This window comes from Micromesistius poutassou, assembly GCF_964030765.1.
Source record: "Micromesistius poutassou genome assembly, chromosome: 22".
NCBI lineage: Eukaryota > Metazoa > Chordata > Actinopteri > Gadiformes > Gadidae > Micromesistius > Micromesistius poutassou.
In genome coordinates, this window is record NC_140292.1 from 9,955,765 (window position 1) to 9,981,120 (window position 25,356).

General features: G+C 44.6%; 3 protein-coding genes across 6 annotated transcripts in view; 1 reads left to right on the forward strand and 2 right to left on the reverse strand.

Annotated features, from left to right (window-relative positions):
- Positions 1 to 324: 324 nt before the first annotated feature.
- LOC311367619 (interleukin-31 receptor subunit alpha) lies at positions 325 to 7,796 on the forward strand (the record flags this gene model as incomplete). The annotated part of the gene is made up of 16 exons (XM_084486436.1): positions 325 to 400; positions 1,465 to 1,497; positions 1,721 to 1,777; positions 1,886 to 2,021; positions 2,391 to 2,533; positions 2,651 to 2,802; positions 3,205 to 3,340; positions 3,928 to 4,016; positions 4,102 to 4,306; positions 4,897 to 5,094; positions 5,191 to 5,322; positions 5,780 to 5,941; positions 6,316 to 6,459; positions 6,609 to 6,702; positions 6,952 to 7,033; positions 7,368 to 7,796. The coding sequence occupies exons 1-16, from the start codon at positions 364 to 366 to the stop codon at positions 7,794 to 7,796; spliced, it is 2,229 nt and encodes a 742-aa protein (XP_084342562.1). The 5' UTR covers positions 325 to 363.
- Positions 7,797 to 9,069: 1,273 nt separating this feature from the next.
- Positions 9,070 to 18,129, reverse strand: srek1 (splicing regulatory glutamine/lysine-rich protein 1). 2 transcript variants are annotated; one of them, XM_084486790.1, is made up of 12 exons: positions 17,896 to 18,129; positions 17,607 to 17,740; positions 14,907 to 15,031; positions 14,309 to 14,452; positions 13,876 to 14,054; positions 13,396 to 13,526; positions 13,166 to 13,283; positions 12,584 to 12,685; positions 12,285 to 12,356; positions 11,447 to 11,506; positions 10,739 to 10,853; positions 9,070 to 10,525 (listed from the first exon to the last, which is right to left on the reverse strand). In XM_084486790.1, the coding sequence occupies exons 1-12, from the start codon at positions 18,021 to 18,023 to the stop codon at positions 10,412 to 10,414; spliced, it is 1,422 nt and encodes a 473-aa protein (XP_084342916.1). In that variant the 5' UTR covers positions 18,024 to 18,129; the 3' UTR covers positions 9,070 to 10,411. The 2 variants fall into 2 exon arrangements, with proteins under 2 accessions (XP_084342916.1, XP_084342915.1); XM_084486789.1 differs by having other exon boundaries at positions 10,739 to 10,856.
- A 3,883-nt stretch (positions 18,130 to 22,012) lies between these two features.
- Positions 22,013 to 25,356, reverse strand: part of erbin (erbb2 interacting protein) — a 41,331-nt gene continuing 37,987 nt past the window's right edge. For all 3 annotated transcript variants that reach the window (XM_084486752.1, XM_084486753.1, XM_084486751.1), the window contains 5 exons: positions 24,162 to 24,218; positions 23,546 to 23,722; positions 23,033 to 23,125; positions 22,849 to 22,923; positions 22,013 to 22,390 (listed from right to left, as the gene is read on the reverse strand). In XM_084486752.1, coding sequence (XP_084342878.1) covers positions 22,283 to 22,390; positions 22,849 to 22,923; positions 23,033 to 23,125; positions 23,546 to 23,722; positions 24,162 to 24,218 — 510 coding nt within the window. In that variant the 3' untranslated portion in view covers positions 22,013 to 22,282. The remainder of the gene's footprint in view (positions 22,391 to 22,848; positions 22,924 to 23,032; positions 23,126 to 23,545; positions 23,723 to 24,161; positions 24,219 to 25,356) is intronic.

Genomic DNA, 25,356 nt, shown 5'->3' on the forward strand with positions numbered 1-25,356 from the left:
CAAATACTAACATTGAGCGTTGAGTTGGTGCCTCATCTTCACCAGCTGTTCCTTAAAGTGGTTCCGTTAGGGCGGAGGACGCAGTCACTCACTGCACTTATCAATATTATGTATTAAACCATGACCCAGCAGAGACCTAGCCTCTTTTTGTTGACTGGCAACAGGCAACAACTCTTCATTTTCCGTCAAACAGAAGTATTACTGTCATTGACGGCATAGGAGTAGCCCGTCAATCATCTTTGCTCTACTCTGAGGGTTTTTTATCAGTATGATCTTATTTTTTTAGCCAGTGCGTTTCCGGTTTAACAAGAGCAAACCAATTTACGGAGAGTTCGAAGTGCTTTTAAACGACTGAAGGGAACAATGAGTCGGGGCCATCAATTGTTTTATTTCATGTTTGGTAAGTTGCTTTGACATTGTTCATCACTACTGCACACATGTTGTATAGTTTCCTATTTGTTTTTATTTGTAGGCTTTTGTTTTTAAAATAGGTTATCTGTGGTTGTAAACATGTTTTATATTTTTATATATAATATATGTTTTGTATTATATATATATATATATATATAACCTTTTAGCCTATATATATATATGTGTGTGTGTGTGTGTGTGTGCGTGTGTGTGTGTGTGTGTGTGTGTGTGTGAAGGGCCGACGGACTGCGGGTGTAAGTGGGACAGGCTTGGGGGGGGCCCCAAGGCAGAATTTCCCATGGGAAATTTGAAAAAAATAAAAATAAAATAAAAATTTGGATTGTTGCTCAAATAGTTTAATAACATAACTAAATGTCATGCGGCAATATGTCACAGCCACAGTTAAATAAATTAACTGTGTCTGGCTCTCATAAGAGAAAGGTGAAGAAAGACAAAATTGAGGAAGTCAGGTTCTGACTAACTTATTTTCTAAGGAAGGTGACACACACGTTTAAACACACAAGATGAAACCCCATTCTTAACTATCTCCATTATCATTGCTAAAATAAACAGAGACAACCCAAAGCAAGAGCAGACAATCGGCTACACTTTCAAATGATGAGGCCGTGGTTATTAAGGTAAAGGATGAATAAAGTGTACGGTAGGCTAATATTGCAACAGCAGGCTACTGATTTAAAGCAACGTAATATAAAATTAATACTAAGCCGTTATTAGGCTATATGATAAATAATTACCTATGGCATATAGGCTAGTTAGCCACAGACGTCATTGCATTACAAAATGGCTATCATCCTAGCTTCCTGCTAGTAAAACGTAATTTTTTAGCGGGGGACTTCTTGTATATACGCCCGTGTGTGTGTGTGTGTGTGTGTGTGTGTGTGTGTGTGTGTGTGTGTGTGTGTGTGTGTGTGTGTGTGTGTGTGTGTGTGTGTGTGTGTGTGTGTGTCAATATTTGCAATCTAATTTGAATCATAATAGGTTACATTTACTAGTAGTATTCCTGTATCAATATCACATGTTTTTTTATTTAAGGCATGGCCATTATTTACTTTCCACAAACTAGAGGTAAGCTTCTTAAACTATGTACTCATGACCTTTATATTTTTGACCTTCAGTTCAACATCCCACTTTTAAGTTACTGATAATTTTGAATCATCCAAATTCACCACATCTGTTAATGCATGGGCCTTCATCTTGTGTAGTGGAACTGATTGAACGAATCTATATTCAGGAAACGAGACTTGACTTCTGGGTTCAATGTAACAGAATGTATGTACTTTTAAACTAGGGGAATGTTCATTGAAGCATCCATCTTCCAGTGATGAACGCTGTGCGACTGTTCAGGGTAATGTATAGCCCATGTATTTATACACATCCGTTGAGAACAAAGATCCAACGGTTCACAATCACGTGGGCTATAGCAATGCGTGATGTTTGTTCACCTCTGTTTCAGATGGACTCAATTTCGAGTGCTATGGTAAATACGATGATAAAAAAATAAAATTTAAGAAATGGTATTGCTCATGGACATCTCTCAACGATTCATGGGAGAACCCGTACATCGGAAAATACGTCATCATACAAAATGAGTGAGTATAAAGTAGAACGGTTGATAAACACATCCATACCATCAGCATACGACTGCGAACATGCAATAGAGCCTTTTCCCAGAGGCGTTACCATAAGACAAACACAGGTGTTGCTCATGACACATATGAAGGGTCTGTTACATTGAGGTACAGAGACACAGGTGGACCGAAACCAGTGAAGATGAGACACATTGACCACGGATCATGTGCATCAGAGGAGCAGACCCCTGATAAGTGTAATGAGCGACTGTTGTGTTGGTCCCAGGATGACCTCTCTGTGAGAAGGGTCTTGGAGTCTCATTAAAGCAACAGCTTGTGTATCTATGACCTAAACAACAGCAACAGCTTGTGTATCTATGACCTAAACAGGACTCCAAAATGCTATGAGTACCACAAATCTGCAATGCCGATGCCTCTCAAAAGTATATATGAAAAGAAAAACATTACCGTTCATGTTTTCGATAAGAACGGCTGTACAAAAGCGTCGTTTAGAGGTATTCCGGAAAAACTGAGTAAGTTCACACCAAACATTGTGCTTTATCGTTGATGTACTTTGTAAAATGCTTACTATTAGGTTGGATGACAATACATATTTGACAATCTGTATTCTCCCATTTTGTCACTTGTAGTTCGTTGTAGTCCACCGAAAGTGAGCTTTCTTCGTCTTTCGAGACGACTCGTGTTGAATATGACATCGTTGCAGGTGGATAAGAAACATATACAACATATGCAAACATTTGCTCTGAGATACAGAGTGCTCAACAGTGTGTTTTGGAACGAGGTAGGTAACACACGTTAGTGCATACAATGCACAACACATTTGTTACTTTTGACCAATTTCTGCTAAATAGTCATATAGCAGATGGTATTATCGGAAAAGGGCAGGCCCTTTCTGAGACGTGTCAGTGGCCAGCAGGTAGGCATCTTGTCCTCCCAGAACCCCAAAATATTAGGGTTTCAGAAATTGGGGCCTTCCGTCTGGAACCCCTTTACTGCTACTATCCATTAAGGATTCAAAGACACACACACATTTGATTCTACAGAAGGGATACCACCATATTATCGTGTATGCTGAGCTAAATGTCAGCACATAAAGCCACACAGTGACATTCTCAGTTAAATTGCATTATCGTGCTGTGGATCTGACCCCATGACCTCTCCCTGCCTCCCACGTTGTGTGTAGTCCCAGTCTACCGAATGGGACCAGGGTTCAGTGGCGCACGTCGACCCCTCTCTCTCCTACGAGGTGCAGATAAGGTGCATCCCAAACACTAACTGCCCAAAGTGCCCCTGGAGCCCCCTCTACCGCCTCCCCCCAGGTGAGTGGTGCAGTCCGTCCGTGGTCGAATACCTGACTCTGATTGGTCAATGACGATCAGAGGGCGTGCGTTCTTTTCATAATCAATGCGCTGACAACCGAGTCCAGCATTAACCACAAAGGTCAGGGAGAACTATCAAATAGATGTTTCCATGACAACGCAAAGACAATACACACGTACTTGGCGTTAGTAACCAACCTCAGCTTGGCCTCCACCCATCACCAGCCCCGTCCTACCTTATATTCCCATAACGGGATGCCCCGTTCTGGTTTATTTCACAGAGGCGTCATCATAGGACCAACACAGGGGTCACTCATGAAAATAATGATGGGTCAGCTCCTCTGATGTACCAGGGCATGGCTAGTGGACAAGTCACCGGTTTAGTCTACTAACCGTGCCCTAGTACATGAGAGGAGCAGACCCATGGAAAGGTCAAAGTACACCAGCAACACTGGTGTACATCTGACTGGAACACAGTTTTTTTCATCAACTAAACACTACCATAACTACCATAATGGAAGTTATGGGCGTGCATCGTCATTCAGAAAGAAGGTATGAAACAACAGACCAGATGTTTTCTCTTTCAGAATTAAACGTCCAGCCTGTGATTCTGAACATAGAAGACATCGATGTTGCAGGACAAAATGGCCGGCGTCTTCTCCTCATAAGTTGGAAGGTTAATGATCGTTATTAATGAACAACGATATTACCAATGACGACGATACTACGGTTTGACAATAAAGGGTGCGTGCCTTCGTCAGTATCCCTCCAGAGAGCCGGTGAAAGAATACAAAGTGAAGGTGGAGAAGGCCTCCGGCGAGGGGCCCAGCGAATGTATCGCCACCGGCCAACCGGAGTTGAGGCTGATTGTGTCTTACTCCGCCTACCAGCTACAAATCACCGCCGTTAACGAGTACAGCACATCCCCCGCAGCGCACCGGACCGTACCAGCGCGCAGACACAGGGGTAGGAAGGGGCTTACCACCTGCGCTGTATGAGTACATTGTAATCATATTAAAGGGGTGATATCAGGCCACCAGGTGTGAGTGTGATCAGCCATTACAAGCCGTTTGAAACTCCTTTCCCTGTGTTTATTGAGATCACTAGTGGGCGTGTCCACCTAGATGTACGCTGTATAGATCAGTCTACCAGCCTACCCGGTGGACTATGGCAAATGTTGCTTAACTAGCCATCATACATCTAGGTGGACACGCCCACTAGTGATCACTAGGGCACAGGGAAAGGCCGGTTTTCAAATGGCTTGTAATGGCTAATCACACTTATACCTGGTGGCCTGATATCACCCCTTTAAGGTTTGTTTTAGACAACATCATACTTCCTTCTTGGTACAAGGACCGATTAGATGTCCCGGTTAGATTAGCAGTAAGGGTCGGGCGCGACACGGCCAGGGTGTTCTCAACCCCCAGTCCAAGGGCTCCGGGGGTACGCCCCGGCCTACCTGTAGACGCCCTTGAGCCAGACCCCTCACTGCTCCTTAATGACCTCAAAGTGACAGTATCCGATGACATTTGACATTTCTTTGTTTCCTTTCCCAGTGTCGGACAGCGCAGGCGGGAGGCTGAACGTCACGTTCCACAGCAACACGTCCCTCACTCTGTCCTGGAGACACTCGGAGGCTCTGAACCCAATCGTCTGCTACTCAGTTGAACTGAGCAGCCGCGGGCGTAAAACACAGTACTTTATGTTTTACCAACAACGCAAAACCGAACCGAACAAACGGATCGATTTAAAGGGTTTGTAAAAACAATAATATATATACTTTTTTTATTTTGTTATACACGCACTCCTCTGTTGTATTGAACCATCCGTGTGTCCGTTTGAACACGTAGAGCCGTTGGAGCCCTATCGGAGGTACGACGTCGCGCTGCATACCAGGCCTGACAAAAACACCTGCGACATGAAACGCATCAACGACAGTGAGAGCACCTACGGGAGCCTGCAGGCCTACTACAGAGAGGGAAGTCAGTGCACTTATGTTACTTCTACAAATATTGATGTTACTTTAATGTTGGCGATGACAAAAATCAATCACGTCTCCTTTATCCCTGAATTGTCTGTTCCTATATATCTCAACAAATCCCCTTAAAGATGCTAGATGTAAGATTGTGAGAATGTAAGTAAGTGCTATTATTTGAGTGTAATATGTTAGCAATGGCGCTGCCATCCGTCAGCTAATGCTGACTGAATCAGAGAAATGCTCTGTGAGATGTTCTGTTTCTGGTTGACTGCCACGCCCTGCTAATTTCTGACCCATCACGGCATCTCTTCACTGATTGGTTAGGCAAATTCATCTTGTCCCCCACACACACACACACACACACACACACACACACACACACACACACACACACACACACACACACACACACACACACACACACCACCTTTAAGTGTCTTAATCCCCCTGCGGTGCCTCAGCTCCTCTCAGCGCTCCGACCAACATCTCCAGCTCCAACGTGACCCTCACCTCCATGGTCCTCACCTGGAGGCCCGTCCCAGTGGAGGACCTCAGGGGACACCTCCTGGGGTACACCGTCCACTACAAGGAGAACGGCCAACCGCACACAAGCACACCCAGAAGTAAACACGCATCCTCGTCATCTGACCCATCGCCGTTTATATGATGACATGATGGTTTGTTATGGAGAATAAATGTTGCCAAGTTTGTATTTCCAAGTAAATTCGGTACACTCATACAGTCAAGCCACTGAAAGAAACAGCACGGTACCTGTAACTGCTTTTAGACGGCCCTCGGCAGTTGAAAACCCACTTTAAACCAACCGTCCTCTCTGGATCGAGAGGTCCTCCACCTTGTATTTTTAGCGTTTCAGTTCCTCATTGTGGGGGGGGGGGGGGGGGGGGGGGGTGTTAATTTGTATGTGTCGCACAATGTTCCACTTGAGTTTTTTGTACAGGCTGTATGTATTCTACAGACACAGTGTTTGTTCCTACAGACACAACGGTGGATCCCACAGTAGTCTCACAGGAGCTGGTGGATCTTAAAAGCGGTACATTGTACACGGTCCAAATATCGGCATTCACCTCGACAGGAGTGGGAGTGAAAAGCGGTGCAAGCTACTTTGAAACCCATTCCCCAGGTACCAACGCAAAACATAATCACCAAACAAGAGATTTATCAACTACCACAAAGGTATTAGATTGGATCTTTATGTGCGTGAAGAAAGCAAGAATAATGTGTCCAAATAGCCCACATAATCGGTGAAATAACACTTGTATCCCTCTTCAGGCCTCTCTGTTCTTCATGGTGCCGTTCAAAACTCCCTGATAACGTGTTCTTTGTTGTTATGCATGATCCTGTTCAGCTCGCCACTGTATAAAAGGTACCAGTGACATCACAACGATTAGGCTCAGAAAGTAATATAGTTATCCTCTGTGTGCTGTGGGTAAGATTCAACCGCAGAGACGTCTGTCAGTTATTATTAGTGAGTGAAATGTGCTGAGAATATCTGTTCTGGTTCACTGTACTCCGGCCTCTGTATGAGCCAATTAAGATTTGGCACTTGCTGTACAACTCTTACCTACAGCACCTTTGATGTTGAAAAAATTTAAGTGTAGCTTTCTTCTTTCAGAGCTAAGAGGTCGTTTTGGCCAAATGTACCTAATCCAGGTACCAGCAACGCAATCCAGGGAATGGTTTCGTCCTATGAGCTGGTAAGCTGTTATTTGGTCTCAAAATAAGCAGATTTGACATTGCTTTATTGCAACACTCCTCACCTGTCAAATAACACTGCATTGGTTTCAGCGGATCGTTTTAAGAACGCCTTCCATCTGTTAATATCATGAATTGTTTAATTGTTTTTTTGTTTTTTTTGTTTTAGTTTAGTTGTTTAGTTTTTGGCAAAATCATGAATTAAATTAACTTTACACTTTGCTAAAGAACAAATTGATGTTCTCATATCCTACCCATCAATTCACAAAAGCCTGAAGCGGATCCTTTATACGTTCAGTGCCCTTAATGAACGGGTCATGTGGTTCGGTCCGTCAGGAGCCCCTGAAGCTGACCAGCCTCCTGGAGGAGTGCGACACGTGTACCCTCCACCTGCCCCCCCCGCCGGGTCCCCAGTACACCGGGCTCCAGGGCAGCGGACAGCTGCTCGGCACCCCCCCCAGCCGAGAGGAACCGCCTCTCGGAGACGCGAGCGACGGATCGACCGGCGACGCGTTACCCGATGACACGAGAACCACGACCACGGACGCGCTCCGGATCGACCCAGAGGGCGCTCCCGGTAAGGGTCCCGGCGACTACACCACCATGGATCTGTTTCAGCAGGGCGTGCATCCACTGCCCCCAGCCTGTACGACCACCGGCCACGCAGGCCTTCACGGAGAGGAGACGAACAAGACTGTATATGGGAACGGATCAGACTACGCACGGCAAACTAGCCAGAGTCCGATGGAGACCGAGGCTCTGTAGACTGGATCGATTGTTCTAGTGTTTTGAACCAAGTACAAATGTGTAAAATTGATTTCAGAGCGGAGGTCTAGCACAGTAGGGTGACAATGGGAGCACTGTGGATTTGACCTTTTTCTATCGTTCAAATAAACATAGGCCAGTCATCTGCAAAGAGCATGACTTTCATACCAATACATTTGCAACCTGGCCGTTAATGCCACAGAAAGGACCACAAATTGAAAGTGAATGTCTGGAAGGATTGAGCATGTGGATGGGCATAATTATTTAAGCCGCAAAAAGTAGACGAGGAACCAGCATACAGAAGAGCTGGAGCACATTTGTTTCCTTAAGATATTCGCCAGGGGATGTGGTGAGGAGACGCTGCGATGTACAGCAGACCATCTGAATGAAAAAGCCTGCGTGTTTTTTATTTTTATTGGGAGGGACATTTGAACAAGACACAACCAGGAAGGATCAACAGCATACATCCAAGCTTTTCATAAACAGCATTAAAAAAAACTCCCCACTTGAATCAGGAAGAGTAATTCTTCATCTTAGGAATTAGCCAAGACTGTTTTTAAATACTTGAATACAACATTATAAAAAAATACAATTTGTATTATGTTCATTTGTTTTGTCTTTCAGATACCGTACACCAAACATTTGTCTTGTTTGGTAAACATCTGGTATGTTACCAATGTGTAGATGTTTCATTCCTTCAATTGTTTCGCAAACTTTTAACCGACATCAAGCTTTGAACTTTGTTGTTAGACTACAGCAGAAACCTTTCACCGTTAAATTTCTCAACACTGGATTTATTCACACAAATAATCCGCACTAGCACAAACATTTGAACCTGCAAAAAACACACAAATATTCACAATCAGCTATACTTTATTTTATGTCTAAGCCAATTTTACTCAAATGTATTGTAACTTCAACACCTAATTTACGAATCTTAGTTTGCCAAAATAAATTGAGGTTGGACTTTTAGGGAATTAGTCCGTTTTTTGTACAATCTTAGTCTAGGCACTTTTCAATCGTCTGTGCTTGCAATAAGTTTTCAATTTTTGACTACAGCTAATTCAATGTTTGACCTAATGTCCATATCACTGGTTTTAATGTACAAACTGCCAAGTGATATTTTATGCCTACTTCAAACAATTTACGTGTGGAAAATTATAGAAATGTTTAGATAACATTTTGTTTCACTTTTTTACCTCCTTCGATGCACACTTCCAAAATATGAATATAGCACCAAAGTAAACCGCAACAAAATAGGAAAAGTCAAATATATATGTAATATATGTTTTACTAGGGAGTGAAAAATACAATTGACCACATATATAACAACATACATAAGAATGTTCTTTATCTGATGTTGTGGAGCGTTAAGAAACAAACCAAATTGGCAAAATAAGTCATACATTTCTTCTGATTGCTTATAATTACAGTAATATATATCAACCCGTTTGCTGCATCACAAAAAGGTGAGCGACACAAAAATAAAGGGCATACTGTACAGATCCTGTGGCTGTGATAGACTGCACAAGGCATGTGATGAATGTATCCTTCACACAACAGACAGGGCTATTTCCCCGGGCTCCGTAAAGAGCATCTATCTGTGTCCTCCTGATGTTGTACCTCATACATTATTAAACCTGGCCCATACACAAACACTACATATCACCTGGTCATTCGCTGTACACAAAATGGTCAGAATAATACAATCCAAGTAAAAAAAAAAAAAAAAGGTATTTAGCTATTTATTTCCCATGAGACACCAGCGGAAGCAAAATGAGACACGTTGCCAAGATCGTTCATTTCTACTCCTCGGTGGTCTCTGAATGTCATGTATTTTAGATTCAAACATTTGTTTTATTGCTTAAGAGGATTATCAGTATGTGCCAGTTAGAAACAGGGTGGGCTGTTCTTTTTCTATCAAGTCAATACAGGCTCTGTGTGTTAGCGAGGTTAGCATAGCCTGTCCCTTCTCTAGTACTGAAGCAAGGGGTTCTACACATTCGTAAAAAGGGGGGAGCTTTTGGACGATTATTCAGATTTCTCTTGTATGACTCCTTTTTATTTTTGTTAGTTAGTAGACTTGTAATTAAAAAGTATTAAATATAAATCTTTATTTACGGTGTACTCATAAAATCTGACCATGTGTCCCAAATGATGGTACAACAGCTGAATTCATAAAGGTTCCACGTTTTGTCAACTGATTCTGATATCAAAATACTGTTCAGTAAAATAAAATTGACAATAAAGATTGATTTCCTTTCATGTGAAGAACTAAATTGCTCGTCAATGACAGACGGACACATCTATGCAATCGATATCCATGTTTGGTGACATCTGTGCCCCAAAACCAGATTTGTGTAATTCCAGTATGAAATTGAATAAAAAACTAAAAGCAAACAACCAGATGATGATTCAACTAATACAACGATGCATCTTAAAAATGGGAGACTGACATATGTGACACTACCCAACTACGTGTGAGTGTTTGTCGTGTGTGAATACGTATTTCAACACACTTTTTGTTTCTAAATAGCCGCTGTGACCCAAAAAGAAGAACTCTGGTCTCCTACTTGGTGCTGAACCTACGGACGTGGCTCCTGGCCCAGAGTCTCTCAGCGGCCATTTTGTTGTGTACAGGGGGAGGCCATGTCCTCGCTGGCCGATCCGGAGCCTTCTCTGTCACTCTCACACTCTTCCTTTGCTTCCCGTTCAACTTCCTTTTGCACCTTCAATGTTAAATTAAATTAAAAAAACAAGTGAGCGAATGTGCTTTACAGAACACAAGACTTATTACTTCCCTCAATTTTCGACGAAGGCGGGACATTTTGTAGAAACACAGAGAGACAGAACAGTCGTGATTGTGGCATACACTATAACGCGCTTAACGCTCCAGATGCTTAACGTGTAGCGACCGGGCCTCGGGGGGACACCTCGGTTACCTTGACGGGCCGGGCCTTGCGGCTCCGGTCTTGGTCCTTGTGACTCCTCTTACGGGACAAAGAGCGCTCCTTCCGGTCCCTGCTGCGCTCTCTCCTCCGTCCTCCCCTCTTCACCCTGCTGGAGCAAGAGGAGATCAGGTCACCATCTTTTCCTTCTTCATGAAGCCTGTGAGATGTCGTCAACTTACACAGCATAAGCTGTTCGGTTAATAACAGTCTACAGGGATATTTGAAAATATTATACACATGAGTAGCAATGCAAGTTTGATAAGACTAGAGTTTGAGTTGTATTATTGATTATATTTACATATATGAGGGGATATATGATTATTGTACCTATGGCTTATTGTAGGTATGTACAATAATATTTACAGTCATTATTTACAGTCATTTCTTTTGAATTTAATTCATTTTTTAGATTCATTGATTTAGAGTAATATTGACATTGTCATTATATATTTGTGTTGATCTATATTATGCATTGATCTCTTGAAAACAGTCAAACAGGGATCCCCCTCTTTATAAGAAATATTTCCCACAAACGTTACAACACTTTTGCATATACTATACCTTGACTCAAAGATGAGTTACAAAGCCCTGGTCATGTTGCATCACATTTGTTTCTATGATTATTAATTTGACTCAAAGGGTTTGAGCCCAGCTCCATGGCTGCCTGTACATGAGCCTTCAGAGATGTCCTATGCTTACCTCGGCTTCTGTTGGAACGATTGATGACTGTTGACGCTTCTGTGGGAGGCTGCAGTGTTTCTGCATGAGGGAAACCAATTGTTATTCCTCCACTCTAGATCACTAACACGGTTGCTACCTTTGGGGCTTTTTCCACGAATTCCACACTTCGGACAGGCTCAGCCGGTAACCTCAGCAGGAACATTTAGGTTATGTTGACATAAGCTTATCAGCATTTTGCAGTCTGACCTGAAAGAGGACACCTTTCCTGGATTGATTTTAAAAAAAAAAGGCTCTAGAATATAGGCCAAAACATTGCACTAGTTTGGACGGTTGCATCCGAAGCACGTTACAATTGCCAGATACATTCTTTGCATGGGCGGGAATCAAACCCTGACCCTTGGCGGAGTTCTGAGATGTGGATAGAAAAGAGAGATAGAAAGATATGCTTAATGTGCTATTTCCCGCTAGCGTCAGCCTTCATTTGAAAGAAAAAAAAAACCCACTCTGATCCACTCCCCTCCCTCCCTCCCAAAACCACGTTCACCATCTCAACCGGCGAGGCTCGCTAAAAAAAGCTCTCTGTACTGCTGCAGAGTCGGAGCAATTCACCTCGATACATCCTTAAGTTATCGTCTACACGGCACTATGCGTTTCGGAGCACGTGTCAAGCTAAGGAACAGTGCACGTCGTCCCATTAAGGAGCAGACATCTCGCTATAGGACCCCTGCAGGCGGTTGCTGACTTTGGGGTTTAAAGCCGGAGTGGTTGGGAGTCACAGGGACGGCTCCCAGCCACAGGGCTACCCCACCTGACCACCGGCCGCCCCCCTCTGCTCTAGGTGGGGTGTTGGGCTCACCTCTGGGGGGAGGGAGACCTGGCCGACCTCCTGGGGCTCCTGCAGCGCTCCCGACTGCGTCTCCTGTGGCCCCTGAAGGGAATCAGGCATGTTATTATTACACCTAATATGTGGTCGTAGCAATCAGACATGTTATTACACCTCACATGGGGTCGTAGGAATACTACATGTTATTACACGTTATCAGCACTATAAATGCCCTTTGGTTCCAGTGTTTATTATTTAGAAATGCAAGATTTTAACAGAAAGAAAAATAGACATGGATGCGTGGTACTCATCGTGAATCAACACACACACACCTGGAGTGACTGCGGCTTCGTCGTTTGTCTCTGGAGCGTGAGCGTCTCTTGTGGACGCCGCGGGGACTGCCCCTCGACACAGGCGCCTGAGAGGGCTTGGTCCTGCAACCCAGAGAGAGACACCGTTACTGAACCATCACGACACACTACGGGTTAAAGCTGTGGTAGGTACGATAAAGAGAGAGCAGGAAGAGAGAAAGATTCTGAAACCAAACAACCAACGACAAACATCCCCTCCCTTCTGCACCCTCCCTCCTTACGTTCTCCACCAGTGAAACGTTTGGCATTTCATGCACCTGTGATTGACAGGCCGGATGGACTCCCCGAACCAATCAGGGAAGAGATGCCGTGTTTGTTCAGAAATGAGCCGGCAGGGGCAGTGAACTACTGACGGATATTCTCACAGTGCAGTTCACTCACTAATAGCTGACAAGAAGGTTTTTAACAAGCCTAACGAGGAGGCTGAGGCCTAACGAGGAGGCGGAGGCCTAACGAGGCGGCGGCGGCCTAACGAGGAGGCTGAGGCCTAACGAGGCGGCGGAGGCCTAACGAGGCGGCGGAGGCCTAACGAGGCATTCCCACCTGTGTCTCGAGCGTGACCTCTTCCTGTGCGTCTTCGAGCGGGAGGGAGAGCGCGTCCGCGAGCGGGAACGCCGCGGCCGTCGGGATCGGCTGGCGGAGCGCGGCTTTTCCTCCTCTCCTGCAGAGAACAACAGAGGAAGCGCACACATTGAGTGGAGATATCTAACGAAGAACGCGGCCGGGAGTGTACGGGTGAGCCAATGGGACGACAGCGGCGGGGGAGGGCGTACCGGGCTCTATGGCGAGGGCGATGGTGGACTGGGCCTCCCTCACGCGCTTCATCACGCTCTCCAGCTCCTTGGCGGCGGCCTGGGCCGTCAGCTCGGGGGGCTTCACGATGGCGTTGTTGGAATGGTTGATCCTGGAAGACGGCGGACGACGAAAAACAACGTTAGCTCAACGTTTAGCGTTCCCGTGGTAAGCGGGAAAAAAACATTTGGGTCCGCATATGTCCTAATTGCATTCAAAAATACAAAAAGACCATTTCACTTGTTTCAGAAATGCTGCATTGCTAACCAAATTAAGTAGTAATATAATAATAATAATCAGCATAGCATATTTCCTCCAAAAAAAAGCTAACATTTTAGTAAAACCATTAATCCTGTAGAAAAATAAATGAAGAAACTGTTTATGATTCAATACAGTTCTGTATGCTACTACTGTTGCAGATTACCAATGGCGATAACGAGACGCTAATAAGGAGCCCATACTTGAGCGGCCGGTCTCCGAACATGACGCCGTTGAAGGTGAGCGCTCTGGACACCGAGTTCTGGTCCAGGAACTCCACGAAGGCGAAGCGGGTGGGCTGGGTCTCATCCCCCGCCATGCGCACAAACTTCACGTCCCCCACTTGCTTGAAGAACTCCAAGAGCTGGTCGGCCGTGGTGGTCTGTAGCACACCAAAACAAAATGCATCACACGCACACTCATTACGTTTAATAAGAAAGGCATGTCACGCATCGCTGCCCTCTCTGGCTTGAAGTTGTGACAACAACATGCTCTACTTATACCTTTTATGTAATGACATAATATTCATATACAGTCACATCACTGCGGTCTGTTGTATTTAGACGAACACAAACTGACGTTGACCTCAAGCAGTGAGACCCCTGAGGAACCGGACACGGTGTCTGAAGGCCCCACCTGTGAGTTGAGGTTGCCCACGTAGACGGTCCTGCGGATCTCGTCGATCTTGGAGGGGTCCACGTTCCCCATGAGCGGGGGCGGCTGGGCGCTCAGCGACGGGGAGAGCTCCGCAGGGGGCCGGCTCAGCACCGGGAGGTTCAGCTGCCGCCAGCCCAGGGGAACATGACGTTATGCACACACACAAGCATGATAACCGCCCCGCTGCCGAGGCGTTCCGCACGGCGGTGTGAAAGGGCCAGGCGGTTTTTTTTTAAAGCGGCTACTGCCGCCGAAAGTTTCAACACGGGGAAAGCTGAGCGGTAGGGCAAAATCTGCGCATGTTCACGTGGGCGGCAACCGCTTCCTGGTCCAACCGCCGCGGTTGTAACCGCCTCCCCTCCGCCGCCCTTCCCTCATTGACATGAATGGAGGCGGCGGGTTGCCGCGCGGCGGTGTGCAAGCAGCTTTAGCCACATTTTGTGCATCAAATATTGTTGTCGTAATACCACTCAAAAAAATAAACCTACAACTATAACTAAAACAGAACACACACACAGAGACTATTTGCAAATCGATCTTACAAATATGAATCATATAAAGTATATGTTGCGCTTACGTTGTGAACAGGCGAGGGCGTGGGGATGGGGATGGGCAGCAGGCCCGCGCCCGGGAGGATGGCGGGCGCCGGCGGGGCGGCCGGGGCCAGCATAGACAAGGCCTTGGCCTCTTCCGGGATCCTCCCTGTCAGGGGGCAGAGGCAGCGGTTAGCGGGGGGGGTCCCTGGAGCGGGGGAGCTGTTGTCTGCTCTATCATCCACACTAGCCACCCAACACTGTGCTCTAGAGCGAAAGGGAGCGCTAAAATCTAAATGTCCTCTTTATCTCCTCCGTCTACAGCCTGTCCTAGTGTCTTAAGAGTGAAGACGGAGCATCCTAGCTCCTTCGCTGTGGTGGACTAGACTTTAAAACAAGCTATTTGCTCAGGCTGTCTTAATTATGTTGGTGACATGTCAACAATCTAAACAGATTTTCCTCACAAAATAAAAAAAAGAAACAGATTATCTTTTTTTTTGTTGTTTCTTTTCATAGATTGAAAAAAAAAAAAGGAGAAAATAATATGCAGATAATGAGTCAACACTTTGATGTATGGGGTCACCTGTACTGGAAACATATTGGTCATGAACCGTACGATATCAAGCATGGATGCGTTTCCTGGGGGGGCGTTCGTTTTCGCAGTGTCGGAAAGTTGTGCAAGACACAAGACAACCCCATTGGCTGCGTCACTAATAGCACACAGGACATCAAATACAGAGAAGAACAACAACTTTAAGAATTGTACGAGACGTTAGCCAAGACTTTTTTTGCCAAAGAACATCGGATTAGAAATTCTTCTCAAATCAAATCGGTAAATATTGCGGTTATCGTTTTCCCCGCTCAGTAGAGCTGGAGGACGAGAGGCCATGTTTTAAGTTATTGCGGCCGTTACCGTTAATCAAAGCTACAAATCGTTACCGAGAGAAAATTGGTTTTTAAAGACACAGCGTACGATGAGAGTCACCGGCACTAAACACAAACGCCATCTCTAAACACATCAGCTACCTGAGTCTTTCCAGTATAGGGAAATATCCTCAAGAAAAAACAATACAAACCAACAATGAATGCCTGTGACACGTCTATACTCGTATATATATATATATATATACGAAATATATATGTGAGAAGAATAGTGTTTAAGTAGCTTCTGAACAGCGACACTTGATAAAGCTATATCAAACGTGGATGCGTTGAAACACACAAACAGCAGATATGTTTACGGAGCAGGTTAAAACAAATCCGACAACAAAAATGCAACAGTACTTTTCTATAGGTTGTAGTCGGGTCTCGGTCATTTACCCAGACTACACCTACAACTACACCGGTGAGGAGGAGGAGAGAGAAAAGAGTGTTAAGTGACAGCCATCTTCGGGGGGAATGGGGGCCCGCATCGCTGTGCTGAACCCAGCTCAACCACACACAAGTTGTAGCTGTAGAGGTGGAGAGAAGGGGTATGGGGGGAGGGGGGGGTGGACGGAAATGAAAAAACAAAATAAACCAAAAAATACCAATTATATATATAGATATATATTTATAGAAAAAAAAAAGTAAAAAACAAAGCTAGAGGTTCTTGGTAGAGACAGCAGAGAGTGGACAACAATGGGAATAGAATGAAAGGAAGGAAATAAAAAATAAAAAGGAAATAAAAACAAAAAGAGACAAGGTGTCCATCTTGGAATGCTCAGCGGCCTTGTCTCCTGGTCACATTTTCCCCCATGAAGGCTTGGTTGGCCCACTCAGGGACTGTGGCTTGGAAAACAATGCCTGATTCAGGCTAGTGAAGTGTACCAGCCGGGGCCACTCTAGTCATCTGATATGCACACATAATCACACAGAAAAAAACATACAAAACCAAATTAATAAACTCAGTAGCCATCGGGCCACCAAGTCAGGTGGACAAAGAGCAATTTACGCTGCGCTACTATCATGACGCTACGGTAACAGACGGGAGGAACAGTGGCACCACAGGGGGTTGGGGGGGGGGGGCTTTGACATAAAAAAAAAGGAAGAAAGGATCAGGAGTTAGGCTATCCGAGTTGCCATCGTGATGTTTTTATTAATTTTTTGTTCTGACTGATCACCGTGAAAAAAACAGAAGTCACGATGAAAAGGCATAAGTACACGCACTCTGATCAAAAAAGAAAAGCAGATATATCCCCAAAAATTATTTAAGAAAACCACTGCCATATTAGTACTTCTCGATTACCCAACTCTAAGTAGGAAATGCATACACGGTTGACGGTGTGTAAAACATTGGAAAAGCAAATACCTTGGAAAGTGCACTATTCATGAAATCACATGCGAAGAGCCATTCGTGTCTGTACAAACCAGTGCATAATTGTGATTCACATTGATTTTCATGATAGTATAGGTGTGTGTTTGTGTGTGTGATTGTGAGTGTGAATATGTTAGTATAGACAAGTGTATGATTGTGAGTGTGTTTGCGTGTGAAAATGTTAGAATAGACTAGCTTGTGTGTGTGTGTATATGTATGTTTGTATAGACTAGTTTGTGTGTGTATGTGTGTATGTTTATGTGTGTATGTTAGGAGAGGGTATGGGGGTTGAGGGGAGCAGCGAGAAAGACCAGAATTAACCAGAATTTGTAAACGATTTGCATGTGGTATAAAATGAGGTAAAAAAAAAAAAAAGCCACAAACAACATAATCTACTTCGACCCAATCTTATGACACAGTGTGGAAGCGAAAGATGATCCGCACTCACCTTCCGCACACGGGACCACTATGAGCGCCCTGTCAATGAGGACGGTGTTGGTGAGATGCTGCGCCACGCCGACGCTGGACGGCTCCCGGTACTTGATGTAACACACTTTGGACGAGAACGCGATCGGCGCGTTGCTGTAAATGAAACAAGACACACAACCACACGTTTAAAAGCCCATTCACGGTAATCCCTGTGTTTTGTTTGTACTCGTTATGGAAGACTTTAAAATAGGCCCCAGATAGATCCCCGCCGTCGCTGTGGCCCGTGAGCCCGCGTCGGGTGCACTTACTCCGGGGGGTAGAGCCGCAGCTCCTCGATGTCCCCCAGGAAGCCGAACAGAGTGGCCATCTGCTCGCTGCTCACGGCCGACGACAGGTTGGTGACCTGGACCACGGTAGTTCCCGGTATCCCGTTCATTCTGGCGGTGCTCAAATAAAATACCCGTGTTTATTTATACGCGGTATTCGTGCAGGGAATACCTCAGGGTAACCACCATAGTCAGTAGTGTACTATTGACTTCTGGATCAGGAGGAGGAAGCGGACATGTTGAACAGCGCCACCGTGTGTTGTGGGGGTCCAGAACAAAAGGGGCTGAAGACACTGAAGGGAATGTGAATCATCTGTAAAGTATGCATATTTATGGAATTATCTAGTCTAGACTATTGTTTTATAGTTCAGTCCTCAAAATGGAACTGGCACATTCATTTTTTGTGAGCTTGCTCTTTTTTCTTTTCGTATACATGTTGGGAAATTGTAGTTTACTCACAATACACCTTGTTGTTGGTGTATTTGATAAGATTCAGATGTACTATTAATTAATAATTTGGGATTATTTAATCAAATAATTTAAATTATGAAATTGTATTTCATCTATGTGGGGCCCGTTTAGACCAAAATGTCACTTGACATTTAAATTACAAAACAAACCTTCATTGGTTTGTTTATATCTAATAAAATACAACAATCTGGATACTTTGTTGATACTCAGTCAGGTTTGACCAATAATTCAGGAGTGCGGCCATGTTAGGAGTTCTGCTTTCAAAAGATGGACGAAAACAACCAAGGATGTGTTGGTGAGACCTGACGAGACGACACAAGAAGTGGATCTTAAAGTTTTACAGCGAACCATTCATTTCATGAGGACATTTGCACCTGCACAGGGAGCACTTAATAACTGATTCAATAGTGGATAAAGGGCCCCTATTTTACCACCAGGTTTAAGAGTGATCAGCCATAACAAGCCATTTCAACATCTGCCCTGTGACTTGAGGACATCACAAGTAGGAGTGTCCACCTAGATGTACGCTGGATAGATCAGTCTACCAGTCTACCCAGTGGATCGTGCCAACTGGTAGGCTTATCTATCCATCATACACAGATTTTAAGGGCTAATCACATCATAACCTCTGGTCAAATAGGGGCCCTTTAAAAAGACCAGAGTGGTGTCGCCCGCAGCCATCTGTGGTGTAAGAGTATGGCTCCAGTGGGACCTGTGTTCATGCAGAACGCACAAATGGGGCCAATAATACCCTACAAATATGTACGAACAACATACATCAATAAAGTTCTTTATGACACAAAAACATTGAAGATGACATGAAGCAGGCATGAGAAGACCAAACAATGAAGAGCATTAGTTTATTTTCCACAGGTTACTTCATAAACAGGGTGTTTATATACAAAATCTGGAATGTTGGATAAATGCATATTGATAATTTTTCTGTTGCCTTTTTCCAGAGATTCTTCTGGAACGCTAACTGCTAAACATCAAAAGGGTTGCCTGTCTGAATGGAGATTTTATTGCTGGTTTTACAAACTCGAACCACTAATGCCATGATTATTTTTTCTTCAAGTTTTTGTATAGGTATTTACATGAAGTAATCGGTTGGATAATAATGTCTACAAATCACTGAGACTGCAAAATAAATTAGAACTACATGGAAAAAAAAACCCTATGTAATGACACCGATTCTCTGGTTCGATTGTCTACATGATCTGTCAATTCCTCATCAATAGAGAAGTACTATTAATTCAGGAACAAATGTTTTGTTAAAGAAAATCCAATATAGAATCCAATAACAGAAATGATAAAAGCTCATTAAAATCTACTTGGGGCGTTTTTAGGAGGGAATGTCACTTGACAAAATATTTTAACAAAAGAAAAAACATTGAATAGTTGGTTTGTAACCAATAAAAAGCAACTATCATTTAAAAAAAAACATTCACCCAATTATCAAATGTTCTGATCAAAAAGTCAAACCTTTTTTTGAATTACCACAGTGTCACTTTCTTTTTGTTTCGACAGCGTCTCTTTATGAGCATAATGTCGTTGTGCACGTCAAAATGATTTACATACAGGTACAGTGCATGACACAAATGCTGAAAATATGCAGGAATGGCTTTCACTGAATTAGTGTGAGGGGGATATACATTACTAGATAAATATTGTACATATAATTTGGTGGTCACATACATATTCAAAAAATGTGTGAAGCCAATACTTTGTAATCATTTCCACCACTTTTGGAAACACGTCTCATCAAATAATCTTTTACCACTGGAGTTGGTCTATTTCATGCAGACAGCTGGTATACTGATCACAACGAGTGACTATTACTGATGAAAAGGCATGTGATTTAACACTCGCTTGAATACAAAGTTAAAATATTGGGATTTCTGCATCGATTAGAATTGGGTATGTTGATTAGTAATTTGATGACCAAAAACAAACCAAAAAAAAGAAAAAAACAGCTGTTTATATTAACAATGCCGTTTTATTACAAAACATTTTTTCCACAATATAAAATGTATGTAAAACCAGTGATTACTAAAAGTCTTTCTTTAAAAATGCAGATCTTTTTAAGAATCAAAAATAAAGTTGTCTGTATTTTTTTCTCTCTTCACTATTGCTAAGCCATAATGCAAAAACCAACAACAAAAAACAAAAAATTAATATACTCAACGATGAGTTGCTGTTTTTTGTCCGTTATGAATAAGTGAATATTGCTTGGGTCTCGGAAGTGAAATGTCCTCCCGTATTCAAACAGTTCAAGGTCTATGGCACTTGACACCTTGCTTCTCCTCTCTCTTTCACACACTTGCTCACACACACACTTTCTCAGACAAAAACTCACACACACACACACACACACCAAAATCTTCTGCAGAACGAACGGAACCAAGACTGTCGCATACACACGGGAATCAAGTGAGAAGCTTGAGAAGATGGAGACATTTTGTACAAATAGGAAGGCAAACTGTGATCTTTTCCCCTCACGCAAACAGGTCAGACACTGAAACTCTTGCCCTATTAGTCGGCCCTCTTTAAACCAGATGTCAGCTCCTTATGAAAGGGAATAAAAGCCCTAAATTAAAAAAGGAGCAGCGGAGGACTGAACTTAAAAGTGTAGACTGATTAATTTAAAACCCTATTGTCTCCTCGTGCATCCAGCTCTCCACCCTCCAAACATGCTTTGGATACAAAGCCACACCCCCTCTGGTCTGCCAGAACCCTGCTCCTGTTGCATCCCCAATGGACGCCGCCCCTTTAAAAGATATGCACTACATCTATAATCTCATGGCTCTCCCAAAACGCCAGAACCTCCTCCGGTCCACTTCTCCCGTCCCCTGTTCCAAATGATCACATGCAGAAAGCATCTTGTCGTCGTTTGTGTTTCAGCACCGAGGTTGTGTTGATATCCAGTCATATTGCGATGGTCTGTCCACAAAGGTGCTTGGTTGTTTTTGTTGGCCAAAGCCCTGGCAGTGGTTTCCTTCCAGGTGTAAATGAGGAAGCAGGTGTGGTTTCGTTGACCCAGTAGGTGTGCAGTGGGAGTGCCCCGATGTCAGTATTGCCCAAAAATATCACAGGATGAGACACAGTTCTACGGTGGGACGCGTGTCCCTCTCCGCGCGGGGACCTCCGATTCACTGTCCCCCCTCAAACCGGCCCGTAAACTACATTCATGTTCACACACACAAAAATAAAAACTTACCATAACATTATCCCCCATTCCAGACCACACAGCCAACCTATAAGTGGTTTCAACATACATGTTTTTTTAAATACAAAAAAATCCACGATAAAAGACCAGCAAAAAAAAAAAAAGGCAAACTGAATGTTAAAAACGCGGGAGCGGTGCCCCCTAGTGGTCGGCGATAGTCTTACGGAAACCAAAGCACACCGATGGCTGATGAGTGATGAGGACGAATGAGTGGAATAAACTGAACGTTCTGTACACAGAGAGCCCAACAACAGTGGCGTTGAGAACATTAACCCCTCCCAACCCGCACACACAGGTTTCCTTTTTCATATAAAAATACTCCATACCACAGTGATGGCCTCTTTCCCGACGCACACATCCCGATGTTTCTCCCCCCCGCCCCTCCCCCCTGCCCCCCTGCCCCCCTCCCCCCCCGATTTCCCCTTCTCACTGCGTGGGGGCGTTTCCACCCCTTAATGTTTAATGTTTCTCGGGACAAAAAGGTTCTGCCGAGGGTCTTCATCATAAATAGTTCACGTCATGAAAGACCAACGGGTCTGTGTATAAAAATACAAATAAGAGTGGCCGTCAGTCTGTCTGGTGGCTTGTCTCCCGGGTCACCTGGCCCTGTCTTTATTTCTGTGTGCCGTCGTCAAGTGTTCAGGTGCGCGGGCGGGGCCGCGCCCGGCGACCCTATGACAGCATGTCCCTCAGGATGATCAGGTCCACAGTGCTGGGGAACGTCTTCAGGAGGGACACCGCGTACCCGTGGTCGATGTTCACAAAGCTGTAGCCGTTCGCCTGTGGGTGGGGGAGGAGACAGAGACGTATCCATGGTTACCCTCAGTGAGGACCAATCTCACCTATCAGCTTTGGGTCTCAACCCCAAGACCTTCATTTATTTGTTTTACTTATTCAATCGATTCCTTATTGCAGAGGCGTCATCGTAGGACTAAGTAGACTAAACGAGTGACGATATGTCTGCTGTTAGTGTCAGTGTAATGAGCGACACTATCACACCATCACATTGCAAAGACCGCCTCCATTTTGGAAGCATAGGAGCGTTGGAATGTTAGTTATCATAGTTATTAAGTAGTAATGGTTCTTTGGTCATTGTTCAGTAATTCATGGTGAAACTTTTGTCTTTTTGAGTTTCTCATGTGAGACTCTGCAAACCGTATGCATGCATGTATAATGCATTCTGATGTACAAGCCCTATTGTCACTTGATGTTTGATAATCAAAAAACAAAAGCATTACCTGGAGAATCTTGTCGCCAGGTTGAAGGACCTTGGACGCTGGCCCCTCGGTCTGGACCCTGGTCACGAAGATCCCCTGAAGGGACCAGACAGAGCTCCGTTACGCACCGTGTCAAATGCATCCAGAGCTCTGTGGTTTGTCACTAGCTCAATGAGAGGATCAATAGTCCAGAGTGTAGTCTTACGTTATCCTCCGGTCTGAAGGGGTTTCCCCGCCCGCCCACTCCACCCGATATGCTGAAGCCCAGCTCCGGACTCTTCTCCACCTTCACACACATCTGAAACCACAGCAGCAGACCCGCGCGTCAGGCAATCACTCACTTGGAAACCGCATCACCTTCAACACTTATTTAAACAGAGGCTCAGTCGAGTCCCAGGACTCGACTTCAACCAGTCCCTGCACAGGCAATATGCCACAGCAAGCACACTCATGCTGCTATATAGGCCTACAGAGAGTGCTATACAGTGAAATAAATAAACCGGAAAACACAAATAATTGAGTAAGTAGGGAAATTAATAAAAGAGCAACACATCAGGGAAAAATGAAATATTTCACAGTAAATACACAAATTAACAATTGCTATTGCTAAGACCAAGTTAGGGGAGAACCATAAATCAATGTAGCCCAAACCCAACAGTGGTCTTTCCAACCCCTCTCCACCCCCAGCCCTTGGCTCCCCCTGGCGGTGGGGGCTTACCTCCTGCAGGGCCTCCTGGGGCATGCGGGGGGGGCCGTGCGGGCCGGGCTGCTGGGACACCTTGAGCATCAGGTAGTCGATGAGCTGCTCGCGGGACGGGTGGCGCGCCATGGAGGTCTGGCTCATGGCGGGGCGCAGGGCGGGGCCCGGGCCCAGCTGGCCGTTCACCGAAGGCACCTGGGAGGAGGTGGGGGACGACATGTGGTGATGAGCTGGGGTACAGATCTCGCTCTGCAACACCTTGATGCGATGTGAACATGTGTGGTTGGGATTTTTGATGTCTGGCGTACAGTTTAGAGGGGTGCTTATGCAGTACGTTGGAGGAGCTTCATAATGGACTGGAATTAGCACTACTGAGGCCTTTTATCATCGTTTATATAAAGTACATTATGCTGCTATAGCAGCAAATTTCAGCTTAATACCAATTGTGCTCGCTGATGCATTTCTACGTCCTTGAGTTCGGCCCGGGGCAGAAACGGCAGGATGGGTGAAAAACACACCATCCGGTTCATTATCGTCGACTCATTGAGCCGAGGTCAAAAGCCCGACCTACGAGGGCGGCGGTCACAGACGACGCAGTGACACAGCAGACCGCCCCTGTGCTCCCCCTGCTTACTTTTCTGTGAGGGTCCAGGGTGTAACTCTGCTGGCCCGGGATGCTGAACACGTCGTCCTAAACAGAGAGCAGAAGCCCCGCGTTAACATCCCGTCTCAATACGTGTGCAGAGAGCAGCCGAGTGGGGTGGAATATTAAGAGGGTGATTGTGGATTAACGCCAAAATGAAGGGTATATTAGGAGTGGAGATTAAGAACTTGGAGACAAAACCTAGGAAGGCCGATGCCAAAGTGTTGATATATTTATAATAAATCAGATACATCCATCATTTATTTGGACCCGTCTCAACCACCTACTGTAAACATGTGCATGTTTAAGAGCATTTACAGGAAACATATCAACAGGCCATCAATGGTCTTCCTATGTCGTGCCGAATGCATTAATTTCCCACCATTCAAACACGTCCTGCTTTAGAGAGTCTACTTCCTGCCACTTACCTCCGGCAAACACAGAACTCATCTCCACACAGGTGTGGAAAGGTCAGAGGAGGACTGAAGTGAGCGACATGAGGCAGCGAGAGGAGGATGAAAGAGCATGAGAATGATTTGAAAGTGTCTGTTTAGTAGGCGGAGGAGGGGAGGGAGATCACAGTGGTGATAATCACAAGGGTTCACTCGCCTACAGGTGACAGCTGTCTGTCGACAGCTGCGGGTTAGAGAGGGGAGGAAATGCTAAGGAGTCCCGAAGCCTGTTCTGGTTTGAAAGGGGGCATTCGTGCTGTGATGTTCCTCAAATGTAGAAAACTCCCTTTATCAGCCCATGTGTGTGATGTACACACAAATAGTTTACCCAAATAGAAAGAATGAATCTATAAAAAAATACAGCAAGTGTATGTAAGTGCGTAAGTAAGTGTGACTGTGTAAGTTGGCCTTCCCAATATGTATTCTGATGTTTTATTCATTAAATGTACATTATTAAGGCCTCTCACAACCCAGTTGGGAGGCCCATCCACACATGATTATCTAGAATACTAAAGTACTAAAGATGCCCCTTTTGAAACAAGAGCCTAAAAATCACATTAGAGAACCGTATTAACCCTAGGAATCAGTCCATCTTTCTGTCTGAGAAGACATCACAAGTCGGCAAACGTGTTAACTTAAAAAGCCAAATCCAAACCAACCCCAGAATAAACTTCCCTTTAAGCCAGATCAGTGATGTCTCCTCAGTTCAAAGCGAAGGACCCAGGGAGCAGAGA

What these genes read in the sequence shown, in the direction of transcription:
- srek1 (XM_084486789.1), bottom strand. Translation starts at nt 18,023, where the DNA reads ATGAACGGGATACCGGGAACTACCGTGGTCCAGGTCACCAACCTGTCG. An exon ending in AGGTCACGCTCGAGACACAG is followed by an intron (nt 12,686 to 13,165) that starts GTGGGAATGCCT and finishes TCTGGGTTGCAG; the next exon opens with GACCAAGCCCTCTCAGGCGC. An exon ending in GCAAGGCCCGGCCCGTCAAG is followed by an intron (nt 10,526 to 10,738) that starts GTAACCGAGGTG and finishes TTAACATTGAAG; the next exon opens with GTGCAAAAGGAAGTTGAACG.